We start from the raw sequence: 24,272 nt of genomic DNA, 5'->3' as shown, positions 1-24,272 counted from the left end.
CCATCTTAATATCAGTTATTTCCTACATTTTCCTTTTAGATTGTGTGGGGTTTTTCTCTTTTTTTTCTATTTTTTTTAAATTTTATGTATTTTGAGAGACAGAGAGAAAGCACGAGTGGGAGAGGGGCAGAGAGACGGAGAGAGAAAGAGTCCCAAGCAGGCTCTGCACTGTCAGCGCAGAACCTGATGCAGGGCTCAGTTCCACCAACCATGAGCTCATGACCTAAGCCAAAATCAAGAGTCGGATGTTTATCCAACTGAGCCACCTAGGTGCCGCTCTTTCTAAGTCCATTGAGAGTTTATTAGAAAAGTAGAAAGCAAAGGGCATGTTTGAGAGATGTTTAAAACTCAACGCTACATGGGATGGAGAGGTAAGGGAGAAGACGAGCAGGAAGAGGCATTGAGGGAGTGGGGTTCAAATGGAGAAAAATGGCTTTCTATGTTGAGTGAATAGCATTTAGAGATTGATTTCTACTTTATGCTTCCCCCTTTTATTTATTAAAAGTCATGTTTCTTAAAGTCATGTTTCCTTGTTTCAGGTCTTCCCCACTCATTCACTCACCAGCCCAAATATAACACAGCCACCATCCTGACTACCACCCTACATTCATCAACGTCACCGATGTCTTCAGTTACCAGTGTCTTCCAGTTACAACCATCAGTCTTTAGCTAATTTAATAATGTTGACTACATACACTATGGTGAAATTCTCCATACTTGTTTTCTGAAATGGCTTTTTTCTACTCCTTTCTCTCTGACCACTCCATCTCATACTCCTTGACAGCTTTTTCCTCTCTTCCTCTTAAATGTTGATGTACCTGGGGACTTCTTTAGAAACTTCCCCTGTGATCATAACCATACCCATGACCTCAGCCATCACCATAAGATGATAAATCATTAATCTTTTCCTACACCTTAGATTCTCTTCTGGGCTGAAGACACACTTTTTCATCCTCATCTCAGATTCTACAAGTCCAAAATGAATTCATCATCTTCCACAAAAGATATGCTTACACCTGTTTTCCAATGAAACTGCACCTCCATTCAAAAATCATCCAACCTAGAAACCAAGCTAAGCCTTATTCTTAACTCCTGCCTGCCTCTGTCACTCACCTCAGTTCCTTCACTGCTCGTGTCTCATCAGTCAACAAGTCTCTTTCAAATTCCCCGTTTTAAGATTCACCTTTCTCTACAACACCACTCTCATGCCCTTGATTAGAAGACCCTCAAATCTTTCATTTAAATTACTCAAATAGTTCCTTTGTTAATCTCTGTGACTTCCTGTCTCAGCCCTCACCATACGTCCTCAACACAAGTGCCAAAGAGTCTTCCTTTCTAAATTGCAAATCCTTCTAAGTTAATTCCTGCTTAAAATCCTATTATGACCTTTTACATTAAATAATGAAAGTAATTGTGACCACCATTTTACTACTACAGATGGTCCCCAACTTACCATGGTTGAATTTGCACTTTTTCAACTTTATGAATGGTGTGAAAGTGATACACCTTCAATAGAAACTATACTTCGAATTTTGGATTGTGATATTTTTCTGGGCTAGTGGTACAATATTCCTCCTGATGCTGGGCAGGGCTGTGAGCTGCAGCTCCCAGTTGGCCAGGAATCACAAAGGGGAACAACCCATACACTTAGAAACATTCTAGTTTGCACTTTCAGCACAGTACTCAATAAGTTAGTTACATGAGATATTGAATACTTTGTTACAAAATCGACTATGTGTGTGTGATGATCATGCCCAGCTGCAGACTAATATAAGTGTTCTGAGCATATTTAAGTTAGGCTAGGCTAAACTATGATGTTCGGCAGGCTAGGTATATTAAATGCATTTTTCAGTTACAATATTTTCAGCTTACAGTGCGTTTATTGGGACATAACCCCATAAAGTTAAGGAAGAGCTGTATTTCCTACTTGCCAGGAAATTTGTGAGGTGTGTTTTAAATAAATTATATAGGAGAACTGAAATTTATTATCTATGGGAGCTGGCTCTACTCTGTCATCTTTTTCCTCCATGCAAAAACAAATTCCTTAGTATTACATTTAAGATTCTTTAGGGTCTAGGGGCGCCTGGGTGGCGCAGTCGGTTAAGCGTCCGACTTCAGCCAGGTCACGATCTCGCGGTCCGTGAGTTCGAGCCCCGCGTCAGGCTCTGGGCTGACGGCTCGGAGCCTGGAGCCTGTTTCCGATTCTGTGTCTCCCTCTCTCTCTGCCCCTCCCCCGTTCATGCTCTGTCTCTCTCTGTCCCAAAAATAAATTTAAAAAATGTTGAAAAAAAAAAAAATTAAAAAGATTCTTTAGGGTCTAAACCATACCAACTTCTTGACCCTTACCTGGTGCTATAGCCTCATATACTACTCTTCAACCATAACCAAACCACTGAAATTGCTAGAAAATCAAATATTTTTCCTGCCTCCGTATTCCTTCTGCCTAGAACCACCACTGACCTTCACTCACGGGGTCATACTCATCCTCCAAGAGTTGACTCAGCTTGAATATGGGTTGGGTGAGTAAATTTTTTATAATCCCATAGTCCTCAGAATATTTCTCTATCTAATCATGTACCATTGAATAACTATCTGTTTAGCATCTATTTTTGCTACTAAATTTGTGTCACAAAACAAGAACTCCATTTCTTGAATGAAATGCCCAAATTAAGGCTGTGCCCAAAGCACTCAATAAAGTGTGGTTGCAAGAATTATCATTCAGGAAGTGGCCAGTAGGACAGTACATTGGAGTCACATAAAGATGTGAGAGATATTACTGGAAACATTGGTTTGGGCAGATGAAGATCTTCAGTGTCAACATAAAGATCTTACTTCTATAGCCCAAGAAGACCTATTGGAGGTGTTCAAACAGAGGATGCACAAAATTTGATGTGTTTTAAGAAAACAGGAAATAGTAATCTGATAAGATGTGAGAGGCTGAGGGGCAGAGATAAATAACAAGACAATTTAAAAGGTCCTGAAAGGGGTGCCTGGGTGGCTCAGTTGGTTGGGCGTCCGACTTCAGCTCAGGTCATGATCTCACGGTCCGTGAGTTCCAGCCCCGCGTCGGGCTCTGTGCTGACAGCTCAGAGCCTGGAGCCTGTTTCGGATTCCGTGTCTCCCTCTTTCTCTGACCTTACCCCGTTCATGCTCTGTCTCTTTCTGTCTCAAAAATGAATAAACGTTTTAAAAAAAACAAATAAATAAAAAAAATAAAAGGTCCCAAAAGAGTTGAGGAAAAATAAGAGTTCATTTTGAGATAAGCTGATTTCCAGAAACTGGAGGATATCCATGTGCTAATGCCCACCTTTTCTCAGTCTCATGTTAAAAATCCTTACACATACACCATTTTATCATACAAATTTCTTATCACTAGCAAAACTAGCATGAAGTTGAAATTTTTAGTCTAACACTCAAAAGGCAGAATAAGTCCTGAAGGATTTCAAATTTGAAAGTTTCAAGAATAGCCACCCAAAGGTTGGGACTGCCCAAGAAAGAATAGGGAGAGGAGGGCTAAAGATGGAGCCTTGGCCACATTTATACTACTGAGCAAAGGAGAAAGAGACACTGGCATGATCAGGGGAAGGAGGAGGACCATCACATGTAACCTGGTTATGACTACAAATAGTGAAGCAGTGGCCCCGGCCGTGACGTATCCCTGGAAAGATTTAGTCTTTGGTTCACATCTATGGCCATAGAAACTGTTTGCTGACCACTGAACAGGCTTCCAGGCAAAGTTCCATGTTAAAGAAGGCCATCCTATATCTGAATACTCTATGTTAAACTGCTTTTCTGATGCTCTGGCTCCATCTAAATAGATTTTAATGCAGAAGTACATTTCTCCTGGATGTTATATCCGTTGTTGTTGGCAAATGCATCATTGGTTAAAAATATAAATTAAAAAATTAAGATTATAAAATTGCAATAAACTATTCATCAAATTACTACTCTGACAGCTTTCTCTGATAACTCTTACTTTGTAACATCATAATTTTAATATAACATAACATTTTCCACAATGATAAAAACTCAAGACCATTTAGGAGTTTTTCCCTCTTCAGATTGATGTTTTTAAACAGAGTGTTCATAAATTTGGTAGTAATAACAAGTTTATTTTAAAAAGTCTTTCTGTATAATCCTTTCTAGCATGAAATAGTAAGAAAAGAAAAATTCCTTTATTTGAAATCATGAAAGTTTCCTTTTACACAGTGATTTGTGTAAACCCTATAAAAATCCTCTCAAACTATTAGAATATGATTACCTTAAAAATATATGTCAGTATGCACGATTTCTGAGTTCTTATTCTAGGAAAAGAGACCGCACAGAAAGGATGGAACAATGGTATGGAAACTTACCATCCTCTCCAATTGGACTCTTTATTGCAGACTTATTGCTTCCATGTGTTAAAAAAAAAAAAAAATTCAAACCTGTAAGCCAACCCCAATCCCTAAAATTTTTGGCGCCCATATTAAGCATTGAATCCAGAAGAAAAAAATTATCACAAGCCTATCAGAGTCAAGATTTATTTCATCATGATGGGAATGTGTTAGAAATTAATAATAAAGGTTGGTTTCTACAAGGCTAAAGAAATTATACTATTTAAAGCTACTCAAATGCCATAAATTACTTGGCCTTAATATTTAAATAAATAATGCTTATTTTGAACATTGCATTCTAGAGCATATAATATAAATTAATTAGAGGAATATTAAAGTGGATAAGGTTAACACATTTCTTTTTGCAAAGGAATGATTTTTTTTTTTAACCTGGGGTTACATGAAGCTGAGGAATACAAACATCACACATAATTAATTTATATAATTCTCTGAAACAATGAAATCTTTGCTCAAACTACACTGTGAGGTCAATGAACCACCTAAACTGTTGTCCTTGTGCTTTTCTACAAATCAGGGTACACAATGGAACGCATACCTCCCTAAAAGTAGCACATCTCCAAGTTTCAGTATGTGTCAAATGAAAGAAGGAAAAAGTTCCTTCACCCCCAAAGTGAGAACAGATGGGAATGTAAAATTAGATGGGAAGAGACAGGGAAGCTTTGGATGATGGACCAAGAAATCTTCCCCAGCGGGGAAGCCAAATACACCAGACCTCAGTTTGTTCTGCCTCTTAGTTAACATCCAAATTAAATCCAATAGGAATGCAAAGCAGTTCTTAGATTCGATGCATTGGTTTTGATTTCCGTAAGCATTCATATAAATTTCACAAAGAAGCTATTGACAAACATGTTCTAAAAATGTTATGTTTAGTCACTTCTGTGAGTTTAACATTACTTCATACTAAGGCTGCTAACAATGAATACTTTTTTAATAAAATAAAATTTTCTTTATGAAAAAGAGGCAACAGGCACGAACAAACTTAAGATGTGGACAATGAATTCCTTGTATGATGGAAGAGCATCTGCCGTAAATTGAAAAGTTATGTAAATAAAGTATGAATACATTTCATATTCATTCTTTTCATATTTTATCTGTAGAACAACAACAAAACACCCTTAATAGTAATGCCAGCAATATACTTCCTATACCTTGCAGAAAAAAATGTTCTGTTGATATTCAATTTTATATAGTATGATCTAATTTTTCTATCTAAAAATACCGACCATACACTTAAAAGAATATTCTAAAGTGCTGTATTGCCTTCAATATTTTTTACTTTTAATATGGGTAATAATTCAAAATGTAAGGGAAACAAAATGGTGCTCTCAGATTTGAACATATTTAAAAACAGTAGTTTTATTGTTAATCCTCATTCTCTGAAAATACTATAATATTAAGAGCAATTTTGTATAAGATTAACCATGACCTTTTGAAGTACCAGAGATCTTCCACAAACTAGTGCTTGTGGAGCAGATGTGTGTGTGTGTGTGTGTGTGTGTGTGTGCTCACTTTTACATAAAATTTACATTAGTTGATAAAACAATGAGAATAACTCAGTATTTTAATCAATAGTGCTCAAAATTTATAGATCATTCTCATCCATAGTTTCAGACTTGTTTTCCAAGACAACAATGAAAAGTTCTCTGTGTACCTTTTCCCTGCTGTCCCAGAAAATTGGCTTTCAATATCTTAACCCTGCTTTGTCTTTTATTTAACCTTACATTGTAGTTTATACGACAAAAAGAAATATGGAAATATGAATCATTCCAAGTGGTGAAAGTAAGTGCATGTCACACTTAAGTAATTTCAGTTTAAATCATCCAAGGCCCTGGTAACAGGATGTGGGTTTCACTTGTAACAGGGAACGAGGCCTCCCATAAAAAAAGATGCTCAATATAGTACACTGCACTTAGCTGCATATGTGCGTGAAACAATTACGGAAAAGTAGATTTTATCATTCAGACATGCAAATTATATGCAAATTATATGCAAATCTTATTACCAACAACAACAAAACCTCTCAAGGTGTCTTTATCCCCCCTCTCTTATCAATACATAAAAGCCACAATCGGCAAACATTTGGGGACACTATGTTGATATATTTTATTAAAATTCATTTTCCATACTTTCCATTTGTGCAAATAAAATGTGAATAAGCAAAAACACCTGTATTTTCAAATTCATCCTCATACTACTAAATCTAAATACTAGTTCCCCAAAACATCAAATGCAGACCCCTCTACATCATTGCCTTAATTCATTTTGTGGTTGGTTGGTTGAATGATTTTAACATGGAAAACAGAACATTTTATAATAAATTTAAAACTTCTATCTTCCTCCTGGGATTCGGGGAAACCTTGAATAAACAGTGCATATGCACACACTCAACATTTGCTCCAGACTCCTGTCCTAGCTCCAGATCTTCCACTCTCTTTTTAAACTGGGTAAGTGAAATGCACTCTGGATGACAAACACGAGTGTGTAAAAGGGATAGGGTCAGATGAGGCCATGATTTCTCAGACTGTAGACTGCAGACACCTATGGGCATATTCTTGGGAGTCTGAGAGGGTTACAAGGTGTCTTGTTTTGTTGTCTTCATGTTATGATACAAATATAATTATATTTTGGATAATCTCATTCACAACTTTTACCACCAATTATTATCAAGTAATTTCAGGATCTGGTCTTAACACAGCGGTTATGATCTTGTTCGTGTTAGCTTTTTGCAATGACTTTGTTTAACTCGTGATACGATGGTCCTCAAACTGAAATTCACAAATGTATTCTTGAGACCTGACATTTTTCTGGGAACACAAGTCCACACGTTATTCAAGACCGACAGACACTAAATTAGGTGATCTTTCTAATTCCTTTCCAGTCTGAAAAATATGTTACACTTACTGCAGCTTACTAATAATTTATGGAGATCAAGCTTAAGCACACTTAGAGAAAGTGAACTTCACAAGAGATAATGTCTAATTCTGCGTTGTACTTGTTTTCTTTTTATATTTAAAAATGAAATTTTTGAGATAACACTATGGAATTCAGTGAGCAAAATGAATAATGCTATTAGATCAAGATTCTATTAGCAAGTCACAGGCATTTCAAATGATTTAGTGGACTACATATTGACTAGGAGTCAGAAAATTCCAGTTTCTTTTTCCAGTTTTGCCTCTGACTTGAAACAGCATATTGGTATTAGGGTGATTTGTTCTCACACCCCCATTTTTTTACAAAGTTAGTACATTGTGTTACTCAATGAATAAAATGTACAATACCAGGCACTCATGTTATATAATGATAAGCAACAGTATGCCTCAAATTTTAATTTATATAATAAATAAAAAAACAAATCTACACACTCAAATATTTGCTTTTCTTAATTCCGTTAGTGACAATATATAACATATAAAAATAGCAGTATAATTTTTTACTATAAATTATAGATTATGTCAATCTAGTTTTATAAACATTTGTTTAAATTTGCTTCATTTAATTTCAAAGTGCTTACAATGTCATCAATTTGCACTTAAAAATAATTTATTGGTAGAAATCATTGTTTACTGGTTAAAAGCTTAACCTATAACAACTTATCATTATTCATATACCATAACTTTATATCAAAATTTTAAACCACATACACTTAAAGGAATTCTCAACTTACATGTATCTTAACAACAGAATCATCTGAACACCAGTAAAGAGAAGTAAAATGTTTGCAAACTGTAAAGATATTCTGAATTTAAAAAGCATATACTTTATATTTAAAATCGTTATTCAATTTTTAATTTAAAAAACTCGGAAAAATGAAACTTATTTAAATCATCTTAATTTCCTATCTGTGAGATAAATGCAAACAAATATTTTAAAGAAAACTCCTCCATAAAGCAGTATATGGGAAAATTTGCTGCAGTTTAACTGAGTTTTTTTAAAAAAAGAAGGCTTTAAACCATTTCTAAAGCGTGGCTAATAGCATAACATAATATGATTATTAATTAAACTAATTAAATTAATTATTGATTTTTGAAATTATTTATTGAATTTATATTATTACCTGTTGACAGATTCATCTTTTTTAAGGTGAATGCTGTGAAAATCAACATATTGCATAAAAAGCTTAAGTTTTATCAAAAGAGAAATACCACATTCATTTAAAAGTTTTCATTTCCTGTTATCCTAGCAGACAGAACTTACATTTGTTTTGTAAACTCACTTCAAACTTTCTTCTTCCTATAAAAATTTCAGTTTTTATTACTTCAAGATTTCTTGAAGATGTAATTAGACCACTAACTAACTAAAGGACAGTGGAGTCAAATGGAAAACATGCATTTCCAAAAAGTGCATGTATCGTGATAAGTAACTTTTTCTTGGAATTGGCAAGTACCATCGCACGAATGTTAAAATCAGTGCCAAGAAGTGACTCTACCTGAACCGTAGAGCTGATCTCCGATGCAAAGCCGCCTGTCAAGGGAGCCTCGTGACTGATTAGCAGTCGCCCTGTTTTGATCACAGACTGGAAAAGAAAGGGGAAATCTGATGTTGAAGAGAATACATGTTTTCAAGTATACGATGGCAGTTTTGAGTAAGGAATAAAAACAACTGATTTCAGTCCAATAAATAATTTAAAATTAATAATACAATTTTATGCCAAAGAAGTTAAAACTCTCTCACACTGGACAGTTATTTGGTACTTGCATTGTTACAAAATTTTTCAATATAGTTTCTAATCCTACTACCAAAGAAAAATGAGATTTGTAATCTTGTCATCATCATCAAAAATGCATTCCATTATAAAATACTTTTGTGTTACAAACATAATTACTGTATTTCACACTGTCATCTCAAAATCATTTTTTCTTCATATTGCTTTAGGAATCAAAGTGATTTTTTTTGGTTCATTTTGGGGTGTATTTGCAATATAAATAAATAGCCTTTGAAAATATTATTTTGTGGAAAAGGAAAACACAAAAATAGCATGTAAAAGCTGCACTGCAGGAAAAACTCAAGCTCCTAGATATTTAAGGAAACTGAGCAGGAAGAAATCCCTGCAGAAGTAAAAGCGTTATAACCATTTCTGTCCCTGTGCATTAAAACCTGGTTAATGACCACAACTCTATTTTAACATAGGAAATGTCACAAACAATAAAGATATATTCTCAATACCGGCTCACTGTGGTTGTTCACACAGCATGATATACTCTGTACAATAATAAATCAAAAAGAATAGCTATGATATCATAGCAGGATGCCAGCTGTGTTGGAAGGTAAAAAATATTAAAATCAACAGCAAGTTACTGCTTAAAATACGTTGAATAATTACATGTTACCAAAGGGGTAATTTTCCTCTACACGTCTAATAATTTGATAACAACTTTCTTAAATTCTACATTAATATTTTGTGAATATGAAATAAGATCTTCCAAGCAAAAATATGTACATAAGCTAAAAGATTTCCTTCATTCTAAGCAATTAGAGTTTAAAATCTTAAAAGTATGCAACCATTTCAGTCAGCAGATGTTAAACCCTAAGATATGGCCAATAGCCATGATAAAAATAAGTTATTGTATATACTGAGTAAATAGTGACTTAAGAACATAAAATTTTATGGACACCTTAATGAATACCATCCCACCCCCAGTGAAATGCTAACCTTGGGATACTGCTGCTTGGATTTTATGACCGTGATTAATTATGCCATTTACGAAAGTCACAAATTTCAACGCACCTGGTTAGGAATATACAGAGACAAAAACCGTCCACGATCATGAAAAAACAAATGTGTTCTCAAAGCAATGCTGATCTACCAATGAGAAGAAACAGATTTGACAATTAAACCTTTCTTATTGCTCTGAATCTCAGAAATCTGCCAATGCCTAAGTGTCCAGAGATGACCTCGTTAAAATCCATCCCAGCTAGAGGATGCATCTCAAATCTCCAGGAGGTAGAAATGAGACACTTCTATAAAAATGCTACTGTTACCTTAGACCTCCACACAACAGATTTGGTGTTTTTTATTTGAGCTGAGTCCCATGCAAGATCAAATGACAGCCTTCAGAATGATCCCTGGAGGCTGATAACCAACCAGGGCAGACAGCCTCGCTTCCTAAAGCCTGCAGAATGTAGTGGGAAACTAAGCACAGATGTAGCCAGAAGAAAAATCTCCAAGTCCAGAGACCATCTGAGTGTCCTTCAGCAGGAGAAAGTCTAGATAAACCAAGCTATAGCAATACAGTTGGGTATTATACAGTCATGAAAAAGACTGAGGACATGGAAAGAGGCCTATGGTAAATTAATTGGTAAAATCAGCAAACTGCAGAGCAATATAACTTCATTTTTACAAAAGACAAAAAAACCAATAAAAAAACCCAATTACCACAGCAGTGGGACACCAATAAAACTAGCTGTATGTACTGAGTCAACTTGTGTAAACAGTCTGGAGGGATTTATTCCGAACTACCAAAACTTGTTCCTCCTAAAGAGTGACAGTGAAGGAATTGTTGGGAAAAGGCTTTTGTATTTCACTTTATGTAAAAAGTATTTTTATATTATTGAAAGTATTCTCAATAAGTCATAAATAAAGGTAAAGCCCTTGAATTAATGGTGAAGGCAACAAGTACTTGCTATGTTGTAGTCATAATCTCCTCAAAAAACGTTAACAATGTGTTTTGGGTTTTTTTTTAATGGCATTTTGGAGTAGCTTCACATACAAGGAAACCCTAAGGTCCCAAACTCCAGCAGCAAATAGGCACACTAAAAACACAGGGATTCAGCCTTCCCTTGTCAGTCTCTGTGTGATATGCTCCATGTCAGGATTATATCCAGCTCACCTCCTGACCCTCAAATTGTTGGATCCTAGACAGCACGGTAAATCAGCTATTAGTATAGGAGGAAACAGAATTCTTCAGCACCTCCATATGTGTGTTATGTACATGCATGTTCTTAGATCAGGAGTTATGCTGACAGTTACAGAAGAAATTCTAGAAATTTCTAAAACACCAAGAGCTAAAGGGTAGACACAACAAAAAGTAATAACACTGTGAGTTTATGGAAATTATTATGGTATACAAACCAGAGGGAGACAGTGTGGCAAGAAGAGAAGAGACAGAAATAATGGTAATCATAAACAACTGGTTGTCCTGCAAGTTGCTATGTGCTAGGCTGTGAGCTGACCATTTTAGATTGATTACTTAATTTAATTTGGAAAGCACCTAAGTTTCATTTTTGCTTCCTAAAATCAACTCTGACATCTGAAAAGTATTAAAATGTGTAAAATAAAATTACATCAAAATTCTGAAAATTGCCAAAATTTAGAAGTCACATTGATATTGTCAAAGTCTTATCATCAAAGAATTAGCATATATTATTAAAGATTAGTCTATAAATGCATTTCAATAATTTTGTAAGATATAAATAAATTCAACTTGGTATGTTCTTTTTTATCATTTGCAGTTTTAATTTACTAGAATTTATGATGATTGGTTTTTTCTATACTTTTGGAAATTATTAACACTTTGCTAATACTCTGATGAGATCATTACAAATCTAGAAAATTGGACAGTGTTACACTATTCTTTGTGATTCAATTAGATATTCTGATTAAATTGCATGTTTTTTGTCAACTTTAACAGGCACTTAATTTTCATACATTTAAGCACAATGGTACACAACTGCCAAGTCATACTGCTAGCCAAATTTAGTATTTTGATATATTTAGTAAACACCAATATGGTGCCTTTCAACAGGGACAGCTGTTAACCTTTTTAAAATAACCATAAATATAAATAGTAATAATACTTTAAAATTCATTTTCTTTAGAAGAAATGTTTAAAGTTTCAAGTTTTCTTCTGAGATAAACCTATTTCACCACTTGAAAAAAATTTAAAGGAGTTTAAACAACTTTTCAATATGAAAAGCTAAACCTATCAGAGCCAGGAAAGATCACGTAAGGCTGGATTTTCCAGTATCTGCTTCTTCAACTTTCTGCCACTAAGACCTGCTCCAGGATTCTGGCCTCAGGCAGATGGAGCACCAGTGAGTTAGAGGCAACAAATGGCACCAGGGAAAGCTAAGCCAATTAAAGACCAGGGCTGTGAATAACTGTTCTCTGTATCCCCTACCTCTCAACAAAAGGGCTTTGTTCCCTATGGCTCCAGAAGATTTGTCAAGAAAACTTTAAAAGCAATTCTGAAAGGCTAGGAGGAGTAAAATATCCTGTGGCTGCTAAGTCCGTTAGTACTGGTTGGCCCTGGATTTCTCTCATGGAGTCTCACTTTCTCACTATTTCAGTTAGCCATCCTCTCCCCCAGGGCACCAGCGGCAGCCTATCATAAGAGGAGTTATCAGAATTTCAATACTGAACACTCAGCAAGGTTGCCTACAGCAGACAGATCAAGACACCTCTGTTCTGATGGAACCCTGGCGATGCCTTGTTCCTGGTCTGACTGTTCCATGATGTGTTCCTGTAGTACTTCTTCTACCCAGGCGTCATTACAAATGGCTATCACTTCAAGTTCTCTATGCAGGATACCTAGTACGATGCTCAGAATATGGCAGATGCTCCAGAAAAGTTAATTAGATAAAAACCTATTATAAAATAATTTCATTATATTAAGTATGTCCTCCTGTGATTTACTGAAGCTATTGCTTTCTTAGCTAGCTCCATTTTTAAGATAGGCAAAAGTATACTTCAGCACATCCCACAATTTAACTATGAAATAGTAGACTCCAAACTGAGGATATTTTAATGTAGAAATGACAATAAGATATCTGTGGTAATAGCAGGATTGCTAAGTTATACTCTGTTAAAATGACTGCACAGATTTTGGCTGCCCAAACATTGGACATATGTTTTAGTGAATGTAGCCTTTAAAGATTTTAACACAATCCAACCAGGAAAACTGTTAAGCTGTCATTCCAGGAGAAAATGATACAGACAAGCGAAGCATTAAGCTTGCATACGCCTGAATGTGTAACACTGATATTCAAAAAGCAAAATATATAAAATATATATATATTTCTTTCTCAAACTCCATAGCAAGACTTTCTCCTACAGAGCATTTCAACCCACCCAACACAAAGTTCAGTAGCCTATTCTGACTGCTCATAAGATAAATTAAGAAAGTAATACTTTGGGTAGGTAATTTACAGCCCTTTTATACATTGTTTTTATCTGAGTATAAAGCTAATGAAAAGCAAAAGAAACACCATAGCGGGGCCCTTACCATTTCCTTTTGAAATCAAATGTTTATAAATACATATAAGCAGAAGTAATAGTAAAATCACACACCTGTGTTTCATTAATCAAGAATGTATTCATCAGTATTTAAATAATCCAGAATCATTAAGAACATGATTTAAATTAGCTTCAAATATCATTGCGAATGAATTTTTTTTAATGTTTTCTTGTTTAGTAGCCAAATGCATTTGAAATGTTAGCCAGAAAAAAATCACAATTAATCACAGGCTAGCAAATGTGTAATATGCCCAATAACAATTATTAATCTGCATGATCTTCATGCGCAGACCATGAACTGATATTCCACTGGAGAAATACCAATGCTGAAAGAGAAAGAACAGTCATGAACTCCAGAGAAAGTCCGGAAAAGTCCATTTTGGCAAGGATATTAGTGGTGGGGTTACAAATATTTTGCTATTGTAGGAAAGTGGAGTAAATGGAGAAAAACTAAATCCTTGGGGCTTTATCACCCATGTGGAAAAAAGTAGGTAAGGGAGCAAGCAGAGCACAGAGAACTGAGTAAAATCAACAGGAAAAGAATGAACAAATACTACTAACAAAGGCATGAAATGTCTGGGAAAATTACAGACATCTTCACTGGTTCATTCTTGTCTGAATTATTTGTACAATCAGAGCTCAAATGCTGAAGAGTCAAGGACAAACTACTCTTGCAAAAATTAAAAGTGGACATCTTTCAGGAGTAATTTCAAACCATGTCAGATAAACATGTTTCTACCAGTCAACCTTACCTTTCTGGCTTGTTTCCTTAGAGTCCCTCTAGGCTTAGGTCACGTAAGACCATTCACTACTCTGTGAATCTGACCCATACTTTCCCACCTCTGACTTCCTTCCCCATATTGGCAGGCATTCTATCCCTCCCTCAAGACCCATCTCACACAATACCTCCTCGTTGGTCCCCTTTTTCATATTATATTATATACATTCTAGCGACCATTTCCTAACAGAATTTGAAGTAGCTGACAATGCAAGGATATTCTATGAAATATAAAACTGGGGTACAAGGGCAAGGGTCAAGTACTAGGGTCAAGGCAACACTCATTATTATCTCTCTCTTAGGAATACTAGTAATTTACCCTGTGTACATCTGTCATATTAGCCCTTCCAACCACACTCAAAATCACAAATTTGAAGGCAGAAACTGCTTATGTCTATTGCAGAACATACCATATGACAAATATGCATTAAATTGAGCAAATTATGCTCATGTTATTATTTGCAGACAAACGTATATATTATTAAAACAAACAGCTTGAAGACATACTTAAGCATCTTTTTATTTCTTTTTTTTTAAGGGTATTCTTTTTCTTAGAGAGGTAGGTGGGGGTATCTGTACTCTCTCTCCCAGAAGACTCTAACTCATTCAAAAGCACAAAATTCAGAAGGTATCATGCATTATGTACCTAACTACAATACCTAATGTGTGGTTGTGGATGAGGACTCAAGAAATGTTTTAAGGTTCACTTAAGAAAAAGGAAGAAGCATACAAACACAGTGATTTAAATGAATCATTAAACACCCAATACTCTGATGCCCTTAAGCTTTTAGGAGAGACTGCACAGAGCTATAAAATACATTAAAAAAGAAGTCCTTTTAAATGCATACTTGTAACAAAAACATGAACAGAACATTTCCTTTCCCTGGTACTGAACATAAATTTCATTTCTCTATTTATAAAAGGTCATGTCACCATGATGATAAAGGCATTAACTGGACTGGTGGACATTTATTAAATATGCAGTTAAGCCATGAGTAAATATATAAATAAATGTGTCTTAAAAGATCTTTTTTCATTTTCTCCGTTAGCTTAAGCATCATGCAAAACACAACCATCCATAAATTTCAACATGTTTTTGTGCCTAGACAATTTTTCAATGACTAAAGCAGCCACTTCTCAAGCTTTTTTACTGTGTTCATTTTATCATGGCCCTATCGTTTTTCAGCAGGATTTAGAATATTTCCATAAACTCATAACCCATCTCCCCTGCAATTCCTATGCATTTTTTTCAGGAAGAAAAGCTATAACATGTCATTTGGATATGAACATTATTGACTTCCATGTTGTACTATTTTAGAAAACTGTTAACAAGACCTAGTGCAAAGCCAAGCTGTACTTTTGGAAACACAGGGAGTTGTATCTTCTGCATCTTCTAGCCTTAGAACCATGTTGAGTTCTAGGAGACTTTTTCTTTGGAGTTTACAGCAACAGAAGCATTCAGAAATACCACAACTAAAATTCTGCTGTCAATATGATTATACTCTCATAATAAATGAAGAAGCTGGAGTATAATAGCTCCTATACACTTCTTGGCAAATCTAGAACCTGATCCAACAGTGAAGACCAATGGTGGTACCATTCCACTACATTTATTAATTCAAGTAGTTTACCTTCACTGAAGTAGTATTATTTTGTTACCATGGTAATATAGACATATTGTGTGGGAGAAGGGGTTGATAATTCACAGATGACTCATGTTTAGCATCTAGGTTATGATTATGGGCTGACTGAAATGTCCATACAGATAGTTTTGTTTGTTCCACTATTTTAATCATTCTTTTTAAAAAAAAAAAAATTTAAGGTTTATTTATTTTTGAGAGACAGAGAGAGACAGAGTGTGAGTGCGGGAAGGGCAGAGAGAGAGGGAGACACAGAGTCTGAAGCAGGCTCCAGGCCCTACTCTGACCGCACAGAGCCCAACGCAGGACTCGAACCCACGAACCATGAGATCATGACCTGAGCCGAAGTCAGACGCTTAAACTGTGCCACCCAGGTGCCGCCATTTTAACCATTCTGTTTAACTGCCCCCAAGTGTTTAACCATTTAACTGAACACTTCTATGGCATTAAGCACATTCATACTGCCGCACAATTATCAGTACCATCCACCTTTAGAACTTTCTCATCTTCCCCAACGGAAACGCTGTGCCCATTAAACAACAACTCCTTATTCGTCCCCTCTTCCAAACCCTGGCAACCAGCATCTACTTTCTGACTCTATAAATTTGACGGTTGTAGGAGCCTCATATAAGTGGAATCATACAATATTTGTCCTTTTGTGACTGGCTTCTTTCACTTAGCATAATGTCTCCAAGGTTCATCCATGTTGTAGCATGTGTCAGAATTTCCCCCCTTGAGGCTGAATACTATTCCACTGCATGCAGGAACCACATTTTCTATAACCATTCATCTCTCAGACATGTGAGTTACTTCCATACTTTGGCCACTGTGAAAATGCTGCTATGAACATGGGTGTAGAAATATCTATTCAAGTCACTGCCTTCACTTCTTTTAGGTATATACCCAGAAGTGGAACTGCTGATCACATGGTAATACTATGTTTAACTTTTTGAGGAATAATCATACCAGTTTCCAAGGCATTTGCACTATTTTACATTCCCACCACCAATGCATAGGGGTTCCAATTTATGTATATCCTCAAAACATTTGTCATTTTGTTTTGTGTGTGTGTGTGTGTGTGTGTGTGTGTGTGTGTGTGTTTATAGCAGTCATCCTAATAGGTATATGGTGGTATCTCATTGTGGTTTTCATTTCTATTTCCCTGATGATTAGTGAAGTTTCATCACTGAAAATTCTTTAATCTTTTACTTTTTTTTTAAATCAGGCTGTTTGATTTTTGCTGTTGATGCACATCGGTCCCTTTGGGATCTGGAAATAAAATCTCTTCATAATATAACATCCCAAATATAAAAATATATAATCAAACTTAATTGTTCATCATGCCCTCTTTCTTGGAAAACCATGCATCTGGTTTCCTCACTATCCTCTGTTCTGAAACAGACACAAAGACATTTTTTTCCTAAGATCACTAATGCCACATAGATCCTTTCCCAGCTTGATTGTCTGAAATGGCTTTCCTCTCCCGAAAAAAACTTCAAAGGTAAATCAGCCAATTAGAATCATGAAGATAACTTACAGGTAGTAACAGCATCTGTAGTCCACTGCCCAAAAAAACAATGGGGTCTAGTTACATAATAGAGAACCTTCTGAGCTTCCTGTCTTTGTTCCCTACTCTGCCAGTAATTAGGAGATAAAACAACGCCAACTAAGAAAGTCTGGAACATTGGTACCAACCAGAAAAATCACCATCATCTTATTATGTTTCCCATTTAATTTCTCAATTAATTTTTAATGTTGTAAAAATTCCAAGGTCACTGGTTCATGTCAAAAACAATTTATTGAACTGTTCACATGTGCCAATACTAGGGAAACAAAGATGAGTTAACCCAGGTCCCAAAGGACTGTAATATGGGTTGCCACAATGTCCTAGGACAAAACATACTTAGGAAAGAAATTAAAGAATACTGGGATTGAAAATCATGCCCTATTTGTTAAAAACAAAAGTTTTTTAGAATTTTAAACTTTAACTCCTAAGATCTTTTCTAAAATAACATTGAAAAACTGCATTTTTCTCTTCTGAAAACAAACCACAATTACTAATATTCTCTCCTTTTCTATTCTTAAGTCTCCACTTGGCAAATTTTTCTCAAGTGTTGACAACAAAGGGAAATACTATGTCTGGCCATCATAAGAGTTCTACAGGGTAGAAACTGATATCATCCCCTGTGCTCCCAGCATACCATGAATTATAAGAAAGTGACCCTAACCAAAACCAGCACGGTCAGCCAGTTACGTTTTACACTGCTGTTTTAAGCATGTATCAAGGGTACAATTTTCCCTGAAGCCAGCTGGTTGTCTACCAAGGTAATACTTCTCTAAGGAATGATCAAAAGTATAAACACTGCTACAATTCTGCATCACCATGGATAAATGCTTTTATTTTCTAAAACCTGGTCCAATTCTGTTGAAGTAAATGGGTTTTTAGTCCATTACAAAACAAAAATCATGTGTAGTTCATAATACATGGGCAAGGCTTAAAATCTTTTGGGTCTTTTTTATGACTCAAAAGAGTAGTATAGTAAAACTCAAAAGATATTTCAGCAGAAGTTATACATGTAGTTTTGAGTATATATTACTAAGATGGCATACAGAAAAATAAAAGTATATAGATTTCATACTTTCATTAAAACCAAGATGATGGGGAGAAGCTATTTATATGACAGGTAAAGTCAGGAAAAGAATCCATCTAGCAGGAATAGTAATATTTGTCTGCAAAACACTCATTGATTTGCTGGAGAAGGTAAAGGGCTCAGAGGTACACATATCTCAAGGTAAGAATTACAGTATCAAAATCCATTGGTAATGAAATACTAGTGAGAAGTTATATGTGGTATAATAGTTTTCCAGAAATAAAACTCAATATTGAAAAATCAACTATATCTAGATTTAAACTTTTTTTTCCCCAGGGAAAACACCCTGAAAATTTCTTTCCTTATAAACCACAAAAATATTAACAGTCCACTCTTGTTTGATGCACAGTTCTCTGTTCTGCAACATTTTTATTGACAAGGACTAATAAAATAGAGTAAGATAACTGTGGCCATTATACCACAAAAAGTGAGACATATCTATTGCAGATAAATGATAAAGTCATTTTTTGAGGGGTGATCTAAGAAGATTTTGTGCTTGTTGATTTACTTTATCATAAGTTGCTCATTTTACTATATCTTTTATGAATATTATTATTATAAGAGAAGATAACATTACTAACCAATGAAATGTTCCACTACTCTAATAAATTTTAAAATATAAATTAAAAAAGAATGAAATAATACCTCATCCATTAAAAATCACAAAATAATTTAAATTTGAATTCTGGTTACAGTAAAAAAAACATTGCCTAGGCAATGTAAACCAGCATAAATCTTTTGAGAAACATTTTGGGAATCTATTTATCAAAAGCTACTAATGTTTAGTCTCTTTCTGCCATCTTGGAACCCATGGAGGCCTGCTGAGAACAGGAGTCCTGAAATGACAAATATGTCTGGAAGCCTGGGGTCCAAAGCCATTTTTGCTGGTGTAAGTGGGGTCTCCGGAACCAGAGGGAGCACACAGCTCTTCTTAAAATTGAAGGTGTTTATGCTCGAGATGAAACTGAATTCTATCTAGGCAAGAGATGTGCTTATGTGTACAAAGCAAAGAACAACACAGCGACTCCTGGTGGCAAACCAAATAAAACCAGAGTAATCTGGGGAAAAGTAACTCATGCTCATGGAAATAGTGGCATGGTTCGTGCCAAATTCCCAAGCTACCTTCCTGCCAAAGCCATTGGCCAGAGAATCCATGTGATGTTGTACCCCTCAAGGATTTAAACTAACTGAAAAGTAAATAAATAAAGGTGTAGATTTAAAAACAAACAAAAAAACGCTACTAATTTTTAGACTCCTAGAATAAGCAATCTCAGTTCTGAGATTTACTCTCAGAAAAGAATCCCCAAAATATAAAATATTGGACTTCTGTTTTAAAAATAATCATGTGCAGAGGCACCTGGCTGGCTTACCCAGTTAAGCATCCAACTCTTGATTTCAGCTCAGGCCATGACCTCGTGGTTCACGAATTCAAGCCCTACATCGGGCTCTGCACTGAGTGTAGGGCTTGCTTGGGAGTCTATCTCTCCCTCCCTGTCTTCCTCTCTCCCACTCATCCTGTCTCTGTTTCTCAAAATAAATAAATAAACTTTAAATTAATTAATTAATTAATAAAAAAAATCATGTGCATATACTTGGTCAAAAAAAAAAAATCAAAAAAAGTTTAAGAAACACTGTTTTAGAAACACGGTCTCACACAAAAGACTCCAATACCATATTTGGTTCATGGGCGAACTGTTTAAAGGGCAAAGCAGAGGGGCACCTGAGTGGCTCAGTCAGGTCATGATCTCGTAACACGTGGGTTCAGTCCCCATGTCAGACTCTGCTGACAGCTCAGACCCTGGAGCCTGCTTCAGATCCTGTCTCTATCTCTCTCTGTTTCTCCCTAACTCACTCTCTCTCTCTCTCTCTCTCTCTCAAAAATGAATAAACATTAAAAAAATTATTTTAATAAAAAAATTAAAGGGTAAAGCACAGGCTCTATTGCCTAAGCATCTGACTCTTGATTTTGGCTCAGGTCATGATGTAATGGTTCATGACATCACTGTTCGTGGGATTGAGCCCAGCCCCGCATGGGGCTCTGTGCCGAGCCTGTTTGGGATTCTGTCTCTGTCTCTCTCTCTCTCTCTGCCCCTCCCCCCCCCTCTCAAAATAAATAATTAAACATTAAAAAAAAGGGGCAAAGCACTTTAGAAATATTGCACTTAAATGCCTTCCACAGCCACCATACATTGCATAATGTCTAAGACCAATGGCTTCCATAATAATTTTGTTTCATCTGCCTAACTTCTTCAGGCCCCTGAGTTTACAGCCCCTGGTTCAGAGTGGCAGTGAAGCAGGTAGAAAAAGCTGGCAGGGCAGGAGCAGCTCTTACCTGGAAGCAGAGCTCCTATCTTGGCGTTCAGGCTGGGAGCTGCATGGCCTACCCTTTGGCCTGGAAATTCGAGAAAGGGATTCCCCCAGCAAACAAACAGGGCAGAATCAAAGTGAACCCCACACTCTGGCTATTGGCAAATGAGTGCGGACAAAATGATATCGCCCTGTTCAAAGATGAGTAAAGGAAGCAAAACAAAGAATAAACCATAGAGCCTACTAAAAAAAAAAAAAAAAAAAAAAAAAATTGCTGGAAAGTACCCTGTCTCTGAAAATGATCTACTCAAGAGCCAGAAGAAAGTGTTAAGCAACTATTGTGCACTGTCAAGAGACTACAAGTTCTAGTCTCTAAGAGACAGAAATAAAAATTCTAAGGATATTGTATGGTTGGTGAAGGATATAGTTGACCCTCGAAATTCTCACGTGGGAACTAAAACCACAATAATAGAACTAAATTCACAGCAGTGACAGATCTGGGTATCTTCCCCTACTGCCCTCCACGACCCCGGCGCAGTGACCCACGTTCTGTGGACTTCAAAACTGTATGCTGCATAAATGAGAACAGATTAATTGGACCCCACACATGTGTTAAAAAATACAGGGGCAAGAAACAAGCACACAGGAAGACAAGATGAGTAAGGAGAGGGGTGTCTTCTCTTCCTTCCCTGGCTAGAGCATGGCATTGAGCAGCCTTTCCCTGGCTTCCCTCCACCTCCTTGGACATTGGGGGACCAGTGCTGGGGAAGCACAGACAGGACTTCTTCCCCTTCTCCTTCCATTTTCCTTTTCCCAAAGTCCACCAGGGGCCTGCTATTGCCCAACCTGGGCTGAAGCCAAGAGGAGCAAGGAGCAGGAGCAAGAAGGAGGTTCTTCTAACAGTCCAATGGCAACTTCAGGGCTTGGCAATCAGACATTGCCTACAAATAGTTTTCTTTTAGGAAGAGACACAAAAGAAACGTCTCAGAACCCTGGGGAGTAATGTGAGCAACCAAGACAAAAGCAAGTGGTGGGAGTGTGGACAACCAGCAAACAGAGTCTCCAACCTAGGTGGTCAGACTTTTTGTTTTTAATACTGTGAATGCCAAGCAAAATATGCCTCCAGTCCGGATCTGCCTAAGAGTTGCAACCTATACTTTAAGGAAACATCTTTCTGGCAAAATAACACTTCTTTTTTTTTTTTTTTTTTTTTTCCAAATGTCAGGATGCACTTTCTGCCATGTTATCTTTACCACAAAATTATACACTGAGTTAGGCAGCCTTCCACCCTGGCCTTACCAAACATTTTGCGGATATTTAGCAGGATAAACATCCATTCTGTTGAACGTTACATTTAGCAGAGCAGACCCAGTGTTTCAGAAGAAAAACATTTGAGCCATTTCTTCACCACGTGTTTCTAAAACCCAGAAAAACAATAAGCTATCCAAGATAATGTGTAAACTAAGTTTTCGGTAGTCCTGCTGTATGCTCCAAAATGACATCATAAGTGGACAATTACAGCACTTAAAATTTTACGTGTGCAGGAAAAAACAAGTGGCCTACAGCTCTGAAACTCTTCCCTGCAATGCGCTCAGTAACTGTGTCCTACATGGCCTGACCACGAGAACTCCAGTGTGTTTATACCCTAGGGAAGGGCTGAAAATCAGTGTGCCAATTATTGTTAGTCCTTCATAGATTACAACTTTTTTCTCCTATCAAAAACATAATTTTCTAGGAAATTTTCTTTATGTAAAAGGGAGTCTATAAAACTCTTTATTACTCCCATCCACCAATTTTTGCAAGTGTAAATTGCTAATTTGGGCCATCAATATTGGACCTGGGCCAGGCCAACAGCAGCGAGAGTAATGTCCAAAGTTGGTGTGTCTGCCTTAGCTACAAGGAACAGGTAATAACAAGGAGGCATAGATGCCATGACCAACATTTTCAAGCAGAGGAAGAGAATGAAGGTGGTTCCATGAAAATAATCAGGTTTATTTCAGGACCCACACAGAAAAGGGGCTGGAAAATCCAAAGATCCAAATGATGAGGATAGGACCATAAGGTTCTCCTAACAGTTCATGATGTGGGCTCAGGACGATGGGTAATTACCACCTGACCACCACTGCTACCATCCTCCCAAAGGTTACCAACCCCCCTATCTGGTACATCTTAGGTTCAAAATGCTCAAAAATAAAGGGTTTTGCCCTTCACTAATCATAAATTCATTTCTGTTAGGCATAAAAATGGATGTTATTGAATCTATAATACATTTCCCCTTTAGTTCTAATGGTGATTAATGTTATAATTATTTCCAGTGAATTAAGGGAAACATACTAGGGTTTTGTTATTCTTTTGAGTTCTAAAAAAAAACTTATAAGAAATCACTCATAAATCTCTGTCTTAAAGAAAAATAACCATTTTTTCACATCTATTATTTAAAAAATGCATGACCTGGAAAATACGTGTGCTTGCTTCTATGCACACCTTTTTTTCACACTTCTTTATCAATACTATTAGAAGTTCATAGATTTTAAACGACAGCTTCAAATGAAACCAGGAAACCTTCACGAGCATGGAATATTAGCATAACCTTTAATGTTATTGCTCCCAGTCCCACCCTCCTTCAAAGGAGGGAGTCACTTTACACCAGGACAGCCAACCATAATTCTGAAATCAGAACAGGGCTGGTTCTGCATGACCGACACTGAAACCATAATATTGTAGCTGGCCTGGGCCAGCAAGTTACCCTGCTCACTGAACAAGGCAGTGGGGAGGGAAGGGTGGCTGGGGAACACCATTTGAGACATAAATCTGCAGATTCTCAATAAGCTACAGCCACTTAGAGCCAGTAACCAATCTGAGAAATGTCAAAGACCAGTTCTTTGAATAAAATTAAGTGGTGGTATCAGTAATACTAATAAACATATCTGCCTTCAATACTGAACTGTTTGGGTGACTTTTTTAAATCATGAGTTAAGTCTTCAACAAGAAGACAAGGTCATGGAGCTGGCATCTATCTTCAAATAATCATCTTTATGTAAAGAACTCTAAAGAGAAGTCAAATTCACCAACAGGTGTCCCTAGCATACATTCCCATCTTTTCTAAAACACACATTCAGTTTTGAAATAGAGACAACATAACCGGTGCAATGCACATAGGTGGGGTGAGGGGGGTGTAGAAAGACTCAGATTAAAATGAAACCTCGATTCTCATTACCAGCTATGTGGCTTAAGGTAAGTAAGATAACTTCTCTGAGCCCAGGTTTT

General features: G+C 36.4%; 1 protein-coding gene and 1 pseudogene across 2 annotated transcripts in view; one reads left to right on the top strand and one right to left on the bottom strand.

Moving 5' to 3' along the window:
* Positions 1 to 24,272, bottom strand: part of BCKDHB (branched chain keto acid dehydrogenase E1 subunit beta) — a 205,763-nt gene that overhangs the window by 55,712 nt on the left and 125,779 nt on the right. For both annotated transcript variants that reach the window (XM_058734547.1, XM_058734546.1), the window contains exon 9: positions 8,824 to 8,910. In XM_058734547.1, the coding sequence (XP_058590530.1) occupies positions 8,824 to 8,910 (87 nt within the window). The remainder of the gene's footprint in view (positions 1 to 8,823; positions 8,911 to 24,272) is intronic.
* LOC131514481 (large ribosomal subunit protein eL33-like) lies at positions 19,540 to 19,898 on the top strand (annotated as a pseudogene).

This window comes from Neofelis nebulosa, chromosome 6 (genome assembly GCF_028018385.1).
Source record: "Neofelis nebulosa isolate mNeoNeb1 chromosome 6, mNeoNeb1.pri, whole genome shotgun sequence".
Lineage (NCBI taxonomy): Eukaryota > Metazoa > Chordata > Mammalia > Carnivora > Felidae > Neofelis > Neofelis nebulosa.
This window is presented reverse-complemented; position numbering and strand designations above follow the sequence as displayed.